This window comes from Atta cephalotes, assembly GCF_000143395.1.
Source record: "Atta cephalotes unplaced genomic scaffold scaffold00001, whole genome shotgun sequence".
Classification (NCBI taxonomy): Eukaryota; Metazoa; Arthropoda; class Insecta; order Hymenoptera; family Formicidae; genus Atta; species Atta cephalotes.
In genome coordinates this window covers 14,352,344-14,366,062 of record NW_012130065.1, presented here as the reverse complement: position 1 = coordinate 14,366,062, position 13,719 = coordinate 14,352,344, and the positions used below count along the sequence as shown (strand labels likewise).

Sequence of the window (13,719 nt, the reverse complement as noted above, 5' to 3'; positions counted from 1 at the left end):
TGTTCGTGCAACTTGACTTGGGACACAGTTTCCGAATTAAAGAAATTAAAAATTAAATTAAAAACGTAGAATAATTAAATAACATAAAATTAAGTTTTCCAGATTGGCACGATTGCGGGATGTAACTATGTCGAATACATCGTAGCACACATCATGGTTATGCACAAATATTCACCAAGTATCTTTTCGATGAATTTTGATGTTGCGTATGGACAGAATGTTGGAAGCGCGTTAATAGATCATAAAATAGTATGTGCCATTTTCGCGAAACCGTTGAATTCTTCGACGCAGAAAAAGAAAAAGAGAAACGAACGTACTTATATTCATTCCTGATTTTGCTTTTGAGAAAAATATTTTACCCATCTTGTATTCCTCACTGATACGATATTTGCCTAAACATACTGCTAATCTCCTCCATAGTCTTGTTCTTCGTTTCCGGCACTTTCTTGTATATAAAGAGCGTGAAGAACAACTGCAACACTGCAAAAATGATGAACACGTAAGCGCCTAGTATCTCCTGCAATGGCAAGAAGCCAATGCTGACGATGAAGTTTGCGGTCCAGTTGACGGCGATGGCGATGGAGGTAGCGGGTGGTCGGGCGGATTGATTGAATAATTCTGACACTAGGAACCACGGAATACTTCCTGGTCCAGTGGCAAATAGGACGACGAACATGATGACAAGCACGATCGAGAAGTATGCTGCTGCGCGTGAGGTTTCCTAAAATGTACAAATAAAACATTTAATTATGATCTCAAATTAATTTAGTTAGTCAAGACAACAAAGTCTCAAAGTCTTTTAAGAGTTGTTGTATCTTATCTTGACTAACTAAAGAATAAGAGTACAGTTCAATGGCGCTATAAATGCTTCGAAGCTTTTGATTGACCAATCGGAAAAAAGAATTTTTCTAAGTGATCAATAAAAAAAAGAGCATTTGTGTAGCACCAAATGGACCATAGTTTAAGAATACTTACAGCGAATGCGAGACAAATGGCGAGTAGAGCGGTATCCACGAACATGCCGGAAAATCCGACCAAGAGTAGTGTTTTTCTGCCTGCTTTTTCTACTAATACTAAAGAGACGATGGTCATTAAGACGTTCATAGCGCCGACTCCCATCGTGGCATTCTGAGCGGCATGCTTGTCGAGTTGCGCCATCCTGAAGATCTTCGTCGAGAAAAACATGACGGCATTTATGCCGGATAACTGTTGGGCGAACATAATCATGATCGAGATGAATAACGGGATACGAAGCGCTGGATTTACAAAGAGTTCGCGCAGAGTGACCTTCGGCACCAGTTTCACTGACTCGTACTCTGCTCGCATTTCTTCCATCTCATCATGAACTTCGATCGTGCCACGTAACCAGGACAGCGCTATTAAGAAGAAAGAAAAAACGATAAATATGAAAAAATGAACAAAGCCGACAAGCGAACAGATCGGACAAAGGATTTGATTATTCTATGACGCATAAAGCGACAGATTAAAAAAAGACATTTATTTCGAGGAATACTTATAAATTCCTTTCAAAGTGTCTCTTTTATCCGCTTAACTTTATAATTCGCGTTTTACATTCGCTATTTGTGATGAAATAAATTATATTCTTTCCTACCTCTTTGTGCATCCATGTCTTTGCCGCGATTGAGCAACAGATATTTGGGACTTTCGGGACAGAGAGGCAGCGTGCATATCTGGAAGATCGCTGGTACGATTGTCAAACATAGTAGCAACGGCCACTGTTCGGCGGTACCAAGGACTTGCTCCAGACCGAGGATTTGCGATACTAGAATCGAAATGGTGATGACTAGCTGATAGACGGTGCCCACGGCGCCACGTAGATGCACGGGTGAGATCTCAGCCAGGTACATTGGTGCCAGGCCAGCATTCAGCCCAGAGTTTATACCGATCAGGAACCTGCCAACGATTATCATTTCGTAGCTCTTCGCCGCCTTGGCGCTACCTTCGAAGATCACAGTCACCAGGACCAAGATGTTGTTCAGCAGCAGACCGCCCTTTCTGCCGAAACGATCCGCTACCCAGCCTATCATGGAACCCCCTATCATTCCACCGACGCAAAATATCGACACTGCCAACGACCAAATTAACGTCACTTCCGTCTTTTCCGTTGGGATGCCCGTGCGGTTTGTTTTCAGATCTTTGATCCAGTCTTCGATAAGCTATAAACGTTAAAATATTTATTTAATTATTTATTTATTTAAAATCTTCATAATTTTTCACTCATTATTTATTTATTTTTTCCGTACATCATAAATATTTTACTATCTCATATTATTGGATGGATTCGTAATTCTAACATAGAAATACAATCTATATAATATGTACTTCTTACACAGAGAAAAAGATTTCTTTGGATTTAATAAATGTTATTGAATACAAATAAATTTGTTATTTGGAATGGTTCAAAGCAATGAATCAGTTTAAATCAATAAATGATTGTTTGAATTTGAAACAATGTATATCGTTGTCTTAAATATATTATTTGTTTGAACAGATAATGTCTATCTTCAGCATTCGCGTGATCAAACTGTATGGCACAAACATAATTAATATAGCATATAGTAATTTCGGCCAAAAAAATGTAAGCGTTGTTCTAAGAAAACAATTATTTACATGGAACAATCTCTATCAATATATTTTGCCATTTTTAAATAAATAATTTTTGTTTATATTCATTGTAACCAAATAATATATATTATTTGATTGAAAGATATTATTTCAAATAGTAATGTTATTTCTGTCAAGCAATAGAAGTTTCTCGAATGAAACAACAAAATTTTTATTCAAACAAATAATATTTCATACAGCATATGTTGTTTCAATGAAATAAATTTTAGTCAAATAAATTTCTTATAAGAAATACTAAATTCAAAGAAACCTTTTTCTCTGTGTATATATTAAGAAAAAGTAAATGTAAGAATTTAGATAAATGTTCTTGCAAATGGAACAATATAAGATGTTTTAAGAATGTCTGATTAAATTGGTATTTATACCTGTTGAGGGGCATTAACCACACCGGTATTGTATCCATGCTGGAACGATGAACCGAGAGCAGCCGCTGCGATAGCGAATGCTAATCGGCCGTTAAGACCCTATGACAGAAATCGGAAATATTACATGTACATAGGAAATCTTATTTTAAAGTTATTACAGGAAAAATATGTATTTTTATCTTATATTAAATATGTTATTTTTATTTTGTATTAAAAAAGAAAATATCTACGTATAATTTTAATTAATTTTCTGATTAAAATTTAAAGAGAAATATTCCTTCGGAAAATTCTTATAAGGAATATTCTCTTAGCATTTTCGAAATGACGTCGTTATATTTCTTCTTGAAATGCAAATATCAATATCAGACGTATAGTCAGGCATATTGAAAAAGTGATAAATATTCAACGCGCAAAGTATAATGTAAAAATATTGCTTATTGGCTTTCAGCTGTCAAATCGGAAAAATCGAATATGTGTCGTACAAGTAACGAACCGCGAAATATTCGCGAGAAATATTATTTTATTAAATAAAATTTTCGTGTATCTTTATCTTTTATTTTTAGAGTATTTCGCGTATATATATTCATATATATTATATATACAAGAAAAGAAGAAACGTTTCTAATAAAAGGAAAGTCGTCCCATTTCGCAGAGATTAAATTTCTTTCGTATCTTCTAATACCGGGAATATTGCTACTTTTACAGAGACGTGCGTACCGTTCTTCTCACATACGGCATCTCGAAGTCGGTTGACTTTATCGTCATCCTGAATGAAAACTTTCCTTACAAAGGCATACACTTTTGATCACGTTCCAATATTTCACTTTCACCAATCGACACACACGCGGTAGACGAAAAAAATTACATGAATTGTGTCGGATCGTTTATTTCGTAGTTCGTCTTAATGTTATATCGTTCTTCAGTATCTCAAGTATCTTGGAACATGTGCCGAAGACTGGTGAGTTGGTATTCTCGCTGGCCATTCTTATACTATGAGACCACATACGCACACATACATGCGTACGTATGCGAAGTATATACATCTTTCCATTTGGAAGATACACACACACATTCCATACGCATGCGTATGTGTCGCGTTATTTAACACGGCACTACAATATACGTACATTACTCAATGATCTTTTTTCTTTTATTGAATTTGCATAAGTACAGTATATGATGCATATTCATTCGCATACATCATTTCCATGGAGTACCGATACTCCATTACACGCAAGAACTTTCAATGTGTGCCAAACAATGGCGTAAATCGCGTAAATTATATCTTATTAAAACGAATTTGTTTCTATAATCGGTGTTCAATTAAATTGTATTAACATTAAAAAAAAAAAAGAAATAAAAAATAAATCGGTAGCGAGAATTAATTATTCAATATAGATATGAATTTCTTTCGAAACACCTTCATTTATTTTTGGATTATTATAGTTTACTCACTAGATTAGGTTTTGCACTCGCCGTATTGTATTAAATCTTTAATTAATAACATTAATATCAAAATTATAGAAGAATAATTCTTGAAATAAAAAAATGAAATAATTTCTTCTCTACATTTCACGACAATTGCAAGTGGAGAACGTAGAAAATGCATGCATGGATCACATCGCAAGAATCGCAAATGAAGCGCACCATCATCATATTATTCCAAACGCATATATTTACATATGCATAGCATTTATAAATATTTATCAATGCATTTTTGACAATGTTATGAATCTTCTTTGACGTCGTCAGTCCGATAGCCGGAATGCACTTCGTACACGAATATATGATAACAATGCTATGTACTATGCACCGAGACTGTATTCATTAAAAGAAATTCTATTCCGTTCAGATCATACACTGGACTTTAAATTCTATTTACAAAATAAATAACAATTGCAATTTATCTTCTAATAATATTTGCTTCTGGTTTCATTTTTTCATTCTTTTTATCTCTCAAAGCTCTGCAAGAGCATATACTCTTATTCAATTTCACTATAAATATGCAAAAGAGAGCAGCAAAGCAAACAAATCTATTAAAGCATTTACATTGCGGTAATCGTCCACTTTATAATTTTGTATCTTCGATCTTTATCTATTTGAGATAATTCAATTCTTAAAATGATACGAGCAAAATTAGACCTTGTTTAGCTGGACGGTCGAGCTAACAATAAGTAAGCTAGAGATAAATGCAAATTCGAACGTTAAACTGATAGTATTATAATGTTGGATTTAATAAATTAACGTTGTACGTCAACGAAAGTATTCTCATCTTTCGTTATCTCGCATTTTTATGCTGGTGCGAGTGGAAGATATAAATGCATTCGAAGTTTGCACAATGCAGTGGTACTAAATCCTTGTCTCGTGATGCATCGTTCATTGGTCGCGCGTCGTGTAATTTTTTACGCATATAAAATAAGATGTTTTTGTAAACATTTTTCAAAAATTTGTTGAAGTATAACTACAAAAAATAATTTCTCAAAAATAATGTTTCACTGAAAATTTATATAATTTTTTTCGCCGATTTTTACACGCGCGCGCACACACACACGCACGCACGCGCGCGCGCGCGCACACACACACACACACACACACACACACACACACACACACACACACATTCATAAATGATAAAGTTCATGCATTATTTTAATAAGAAAAAATAATATAGAATATTATAGAAGCAACACAAATAGAAACGACCTCTCGAACTGCAAAAAAAGAAGCGTTACATAAAAGGCATTTATAGGTGTGAATCTAAATCCTGACAGTTCGTATTATTTACATTTATTATTAATATGCCGGAAGCATGTATATTCTCGATTAAGAGAAGTCACAAAAAGAATCAATATAAAATTATGTTAAAGCTGTACTTATAGTGAAAATTATTTAATTCCAATGAATTGCAACAAATTCACGTGTTAAATATTTAATCTCTAAAATATATAGATTGCTTTTCAAATCTGATCGAATATAAAAAGAGAATTTTATTTCAATTTATCTAAAAAATAAATAAATAATAGCAAATAAAAATATTCAATTATTGATCAGTCAAATACTTGATTTTGTAAATTAAGAATCTACACATTCGCATTATACATTTTTATTAGATAATTTAATCCTTAGAATTCACCTGATTTTTACAAAGACAAGAACAATGTTTTGTCTCGCAATTATTGTCGAAATAAAAAAATATGCAATCAGGCGAAAAGTATAGAACAAACGCTTACTTATTTCTTCGCAGCGATAATCATTCTATTAACCCATACATATCACGAAGATAAGGGCACGACCAAAGAGATTACCAATGCTAAAGCGACTCGCAATTTATTCCGATGCTACGTAAAAAGTCGCCTTCAAATATTTAGCCGTTTCTGATGATTTATTTAATTTGAAGGTTACTTAATTTCCACACAATTATATTTATTTCAAATGCAGATATATGTATATTAAAGAAAACGTGCATAACAACTGAAACGAAGTAATTAAAAGAAATAATTTTTGCAAAACAAACATGTGAAGATAGAAACGGAAGAGCGATTGGATCAAGTATTAATTTAAACAGAGTTCCATCAAGGCAAAACGTAAATTGATAACAAAATGTGTTATTTTTATTTTGAGTCTTTAAAATGAAATCAGTTTAATATAATCACGGGTATAAATGCCGTGTTTAATATTAAAAATGATAAATTAATGTCTGCACGCGAATCTGTGCAAGGGTGTCGACCCTAAACGCCATCAATCCACAATAGCTCTATGATTGTGTGTGTGCGTGTGCTACAAAACTGATATTGATCGCACACGAGACAGTGGATAAAACCATCTAGATCATGGTCGGAGAATACAAGCATGAAACCTTGGAAACGATCTGAATCGCATTTCTATGTTACCTTCTATCATCAATTTCTTCTTGTAATTTTTATTGCAATTTCAAATTTATTTTGAATTTTAAACAGGCTATTATTTTATAAAATGAAGTTCTGTCAGTCTTTCTTAGAGAATTCAATTTTTTTAGACAGAGAATGTACATATTTATTACGCGGATGATATTTGTTATAAAATTCATGAGAAACCTATCAGAACAATAGAACACTTTTGCAAGTAAATAGTTGACAATAAGTTAAACAAGAATTCATTTCGTGAAATTGAATTTCTAATTCATCAAAGCGGAAAATTAGTTTTTAAATCGAAACTTTTCCGCCTGTCTTTTTGTAATAGTTACTTGAATGTTGAATTAATTTAATATTAAATTTAATTGCAAATGTAAACAAATTTATCTTTTTTTCTTTTTTATTATTTTCTCACCGGTTCTTCTATCGATTAGAATTTACTTTATTAAATGAAAAAGAATCGAATTTAAATTGCAGAGTACACTTGTGATTTCAAAGATATTTCAAGATTGATTTCTTTTCGATATAAGAAGAATAAAATAACTCTTTATTTATTCAGACAGCATACAATATTTAAAATATTGATAAATATTTATAAGGCTTATTTTAAATATTTTATGGTCTTGAATTGCATAGATCATAAATATTTATTATAAATATTATGAAATATTTATTGTAAATCTTCTAGTTCTATGGAAATACTTATTGTAAGACATTAAAATCCAAAAAAGAAATACTTAACAGAAATATTTATTTATATTTATCATAAATATTATATTTATTTTCCATCTTTTAATAATATTTCGAATAAAGCTTCATATAAAATATGTACATAAAATATTTACATAACATTTAAAAAAATGAATAATAATAAATATTCTGTGCTGTCTAGGCGATATTCGCTCTATCATTGATCGGAGGTGACGCCTATGAACGGCTAGAAGTCGTTCCAACCAGTTCCAACGGCTGGCCAGCCGGGCGTGCGTGCGTTGCGTACGAGCATTGTAATCGTATACGGCACAGCGGATATCACATACACACGCATTGCGGTCACGTGCGTAAGGGATATTCGGTCGTCGGATTTCTACATAGCAAAGTTCCAGGCCATGACGTATCCCGCGTCATAAAGAAACAAGCTATTCGTCTGTAGTGTGCATATGCACTCGTAACGAAATCCGCTCGCAACTGCATTGGCCGTAGCGAAGGCGTGTCGCCGCGCTATTGGTGCTGTCGGTACATCCAAGTCGAGCCCCCCGAGAAAACGGCGGCGGCGGCGGCGACGACGACGACAACAGAGGCTTGAGCGCGCTAAAAATAACTCGAATACTCGCGTGAGCACGAGCGCGCCACCGACATTCGTCTACGTGTGCTGCCTGTTTTCGAGACGCCGTTGTCCTGGTTACCTTGCCAAGCCGCTAATTTCGATGTTCCACGAGACCGATGGCGAAAAGAACGCGCGCCCCCGTACAAAGTCCGCAAATGTTCTTGTTTCTTTGATATGGATGGTCTAGTCTCGTTCCGGAACACTTTCCTACTTCTTTTCGCCCCTTTTAATTTTCATTTCTTTCTTAACAATTAGGATAAATCTTATATGAAAGAAACTGATTAAAATAAGAGGTCTCTATTCCGTAACTTTTAATGACAGTATCGGTGTCACAGGTTTTAATTATATTGTATATAGTAAAAAGAGTTGTACAATAACGATATCGTTGTAAAAATTAGATAGGGATTCTAAAGTAATTTTCCACCTGAGAAAATATCAATGATTATTTAATGAGCGCCCCGCAAAGATTTCAATATTTAAGGTATAGTCGTTTCGTATCGAGACGATAATATTGTGGATAAGATTTCACTGTTCGTGTTACTGAAAAATTGAGATGCATGATGTGCTAATTTCTATCGATAAGCCAGTACAACAAAACACATAGAATTGCATTGCACAATTTTATCTTTGTTATTTCTTTCAATTGAGCGACCTTCTTTTAATTTGGTTTTCATTGTTTTTAAGCAAAAAAAAATGACGAAAAAAGATCTCAGATATCTTTAGAATGATCGGACGCTGCAAAAAAGATTGTTTTGTGGCACACTTCTTAATATGCAATTTGCGCCTCTTATGGAGTCGCAAAACGACCGATATGATACGCAATGGAATGATAATGACCATTTGCACATTATGATAATCGCGTGTAATCGTCTTCTTGGAATTCTGCGAAGATGACGATGCAATGCTAATCATTTTAGCTATATTAACTATTGTTCCAAAGTGTTTAGAACACTTTAACATAAAAGTCATGTGTTTCCAAGTAGAGAAAAGAACTTAATTACCTCCCATGTCATCCTGTTCTGCATGATTAACTTACTAAGCCGATTGCATTTTTTTCGTCGAAGGACTTTTTGTCCTGAAAATTTCACGCACGATAATAGTATTTCGCTTTATATGCCGTGAAAATGGAGCTTAATGATAATGATAAGTTTCAATGGGAGCTTTTGATTAGCTCTTGTCGCTCATATATTGTATTTTAAAGAGCACTGACGAGGCACTTCCTCCGTTTTTGATTATTATCGAATCACAGCCAATCGTCATATAACGCGAATCTCCTTTGCAGTACATTAAACTGAAAAATCTCAATTTTTTGATACACTAAACCTGTTTAATATTTATTTATATAGAAAAATTAAACATAATATTTATGATTCGTGGATTTGTAACTCATGGATTTATCAATTTCTCCTCAATATTTATACGATTTGAGCAAAAGGCAATTTTATTTTACGAAACAAAAATTTCTTCGATTTCATTGCATTCGAATTTGATTTAAATGATTACAATCAAAAGGCAAGCATTGAACTTTTAATCAAATTAAAGTTTTGTACAATGAAGAATTATTTTTCTTTGTTTAATATTCACTTAATTTTCTTTTAGCGACGCTGTACGCGTTTACCTTAATTGCTTCAAAATGTAAACTTAAATATAAACGTGTTTGTATGTTTTCAGCCAAGCGCACATATCATGTCACTGTCTTGTTTTGATGCTTAAAAGATGTAATTATTACGTATACTTTTGTTTTATACATAAAAATTGTGAAAAATGAAAAAAAAGATTTAGGGATTAAATTTGTGTATATTCCTACAAGCGAGAAGTTTACTGAACCGAACAAATCGATATATAACTGAACATGCTTAGGTCCATTTGATTTCAATACAAACGTCTAAATATCAAATATTCTTTTAGTCGGACGGATGTCATAAGTCTCGATATCATTTATTTTTCCCAAACATATTTTGAAATACCGATTAGAGTCATGAATTTTACATGGCATCTTCAATAGTGTTATAAAATTTTAATGGAACTCTATAATAGTTACAATCGTTAAGTAATATACCGAGTTGACCTTTTCATAAACTTTTATTTCAATTCTATGGAAATATACATATCCGGTTTCGCTGCATATCAATTCCAGAATCAACCTCGATATAACAAATAGTATTTATGATTTTTTTTCCAACTTGCATAGAGTTTTTTTTACAAAAATGCTAAGGTACTAACTTTTGAATAATTAGCAATTGAAGAGGGTAGACTTATCATGAATCGATTTTCAGAATAACGGGTGTAGAGGACAAAATCATGTTTTCTTTTTGATTTTAATCAAAATTTAATTTAAAAGAAATTTAATTCCGTGAATAACAAATTAATTTAATTACGACTGTATTAAAAGATTCGCTTCTACAAATTTGTCAGTTATAAAAATTTTTTAATTTTCGAGCATATTATTTATATTTAAGCGTAAAAAAATGTCTTAACTCGTTTAAGAGTTTTACCTTGAGTTCCATGTTTTATGCGAATAATCCGCACTTAATACACTCTGTCTTTTTGCTATTTCTATCTTTTCTCTAAATCTTCCGTTCTTCTTCTTTTAGAATCAAATGTCTTTCTTCGTAATACAATCACCCTTTCTCACGATATAACTGCTCCTCAAAAATATCGCCTGTGAGAAGAGCGCGATTCCAAAAATTCACTCGAGCTGATAAAAGTCTCGAGATGACAATTCCGACAACTAACGAGACCTCCGTACTACAATCGCGAGCGCGCGTAACTGCCACCGATATTCGTGTGATGGTATAACCGAAGCCGATTTTCAAAAGACCCCGCATACTTCCTTCGTGTCCCCCTCTTTCACTGGGACCGGTACAACGACAGCGCGATTGGGCGGTCCAGGACTGGATTCCGGTTGCGTTAACCTTTCACCATCCCACGCACCCTTACCACACAACGAAGGGGGGACGCACTAAAAAGAAGAAAAGAAATAGCGGATCATCGAGCAGTTTGAAACGCAAAAGGCGCGGCACTCAATAATAGCTCGAAATAGCTGGGAAAATACGATGACAACGAGAGTTTTTAGTAGAATTATACATAATTTTTATATTAATAATAATTGACTTTGTCTCTAATATTTTTTTTTTTTAAGTATGAGAGACATCTGAGAATTAATAGATAAATAATTTTATGACGCGCAATAATTTTTGCGAGAAAAGGATATAGCAACTGCGAGTATTGCGATCCAATATATGCGGTTGATTCGAGATATTCAACACGAAGTAATCCTAGTCGTACTCGCATTACGAAAAAAAAAAATTGGAACGTTTTATGATGCAATACAGAAGAAATCGCATGATGAGAGAGGCACATATATTTATTATTAGCGAAAATGCAGATTGTAACAATATCGTGTCACATTGCACAAAACTACATTCTAAATTATGTTCGATCGCGCATATGTAAGATTTATTATAAAATATAATGTACGAGAAGAGATAATGAGAAATTCTTAAAATGTAGACTATAACAGAAAAAGAAAATAAACATTATTTATAAAATTAATTAAGAAATCAGATTTTCTTTCTCTCGCGATTATTCTTGAAAACGTTTTCAAAATACTTTTTTTCCAAAATATTTTTTCATCATCCACGTGGAATGCATCCAAGCTATTCTTAAAACATTTATTGCTTGTACAGCATTCCTACAGTCTTCTGAAAAAAAGTTTCTATCTCCTACAGAATATTCTTAGCTCACATTATACGTTTACAACGTTTCCATGATTTTATAAGCAAAGGTTACGCGCACTTTGTCATCTCGGAAGAAAAAATTGGAAATACAACGTGGCACTTCTTCAAGCATCTCTTAATCTTTGCACTTTGAAGTGATTCTTTTCACGTTTCTTATAAATACGCTTCTGACGATGCCGGAGAGTACATATGATACCGGACGCGGTCTGTTGATGACGACCGGTTAGGTCACGTTAGTATGTGTCAATTTTACAATTAAGCCGCATTGAAACGGATCATTTCTACGACTTCACGCACATGTCCCGGCGAACTCATATAGCTGACTTCGAGATTCGTTTTGCCTCTGATACAGTACATTGTATGTGTAACAATTATGTTATATGAGATATTAAAAATAAATATTACTGTACGAATAAATATCATTTTAATGAAATATTCCTTTCAAACCCCTTCTTTCCAAATATATCAAACTTCATTAATATATGTTGTAAATTATACCGAAATTATATTTTCGGATAGCTTTGAAAAAGATCTCTAAAAGATCATTCGAATTTACTCAAGAATAGCAGTGCAGAAATGTACAATACTTAGTCGCTGTACATGAAAGCCTCGTCATAAATGTTTACCGAATTAAGGCCTAGCACTGATCCCTTTATTGTACGCTATAATTCAATATAAAATAAATATAAGATGTCACACGTGTGTGCAGATACGCGCGTTACACAAATATTATTATACTATAAAAATGATATCATAGGAAAATTTAGGATTTTAAATGATATATCGAGTATATGTTTATTTATATCAAGAAAAGAAAAGATAGAGAAGAGAAAAGATTATTTAAAAAAAAAAAACTGGTTTCATCTTCGTCTTATTTTAGTTAATGATTGAAAGTTACTACATAAATATCGATATGAATATATCTTAGACTCAGATAGGCAGATATTATTCACCATTAGAAACAATTGTTATTAATTGTCCTAATACGTCGGCCGAAGCTGACGACACAAGATCTAATTTGCATGTGTCTCCATTTCTGCCAATAGGAATCATTAAGAAATAAAGTAAAGCCTTCAAGTTTAACAGCTCTTTGTTAAATCAGATATGTCAAACAAATGTCCAGCGCCAATTTGTTATCCATGTTAAATATCTCACTGTAGTCATGAACTCTCAATTTCTATCAAAGTAAAACCCATCTGTCGAAAAATTAAATTTTAGTCGCTACTTGTCCAAAATTATTTATCTGTATTATTAAATTGATACAAACTTATCAACATGGATTAATTATTGCGTTAGATAATAGGAATAACATAGGTGTGTTAAAACAAAAGAAAATATTTAGTGTTAATTCATACATTAATATTAATTTACAACACAATCCATTCTTAAAAATTTTTGGTATTATTTTCTTATCCCCAACAATCTAATGCTTTTTAAATATTATTTTATCGTCGGCAAATTATAGCGAGAGCTCGATGTCTCAATAATACCCCTATATTCCTCTTTCCTCCTTAAATAATCATCAAAATTTCAACACATTGCTGCGATAGAACGTTATCTCTTTTGTGGACTTTGTGACGCGTTTATCATGATACAACTCGCTTTTGGTAGGCGTGAATATAATTACATCTATATTATATTTATTCTCATAATTTCAATTTAGTCTAATGATGTAAATACTTTATTTTATATATATATATATATATATATATATATATATGTGTGTGTGTATATATATATATATATATATATAT

The 13,719-nt window shown here is 32.8% G+C and overlaps 1 protein-coding gene across 1 annotated transcript in view; it reads right to left on the bottom strand.

The window, feature by feature from the left end:
• Positions 1-373: 373 nt before the first annotated feature.
• LOC105627826 (solute carrier family 2, facilitated glucose transporter member 1-like) overlaps positions 374-13,719 on the bottom strand; it is a 23,508-nt gene continuing 10,162 nt past the window's right edge. Inside the window, exons 4-7 of the mRNA XM_012209107.1 lie at positions 3,012-3,110; positions 1,613-2,177; positions 976-1,376; positions 374-721 (exon numbers count right to left, since the gene is read on the bottom strand). Of these exons, the coding sequence (XP_012064497.1) occupies positions 374-721; positions 976-1,376; positions 1,613-2,177; positions 3,012-3,110 (1,413 nt within the window). The remainder of the gene's footprint in view (positions 722-975; positions 1,377-1,612; positions 2,178-3,011; positions 3,111-13,719) is intronic.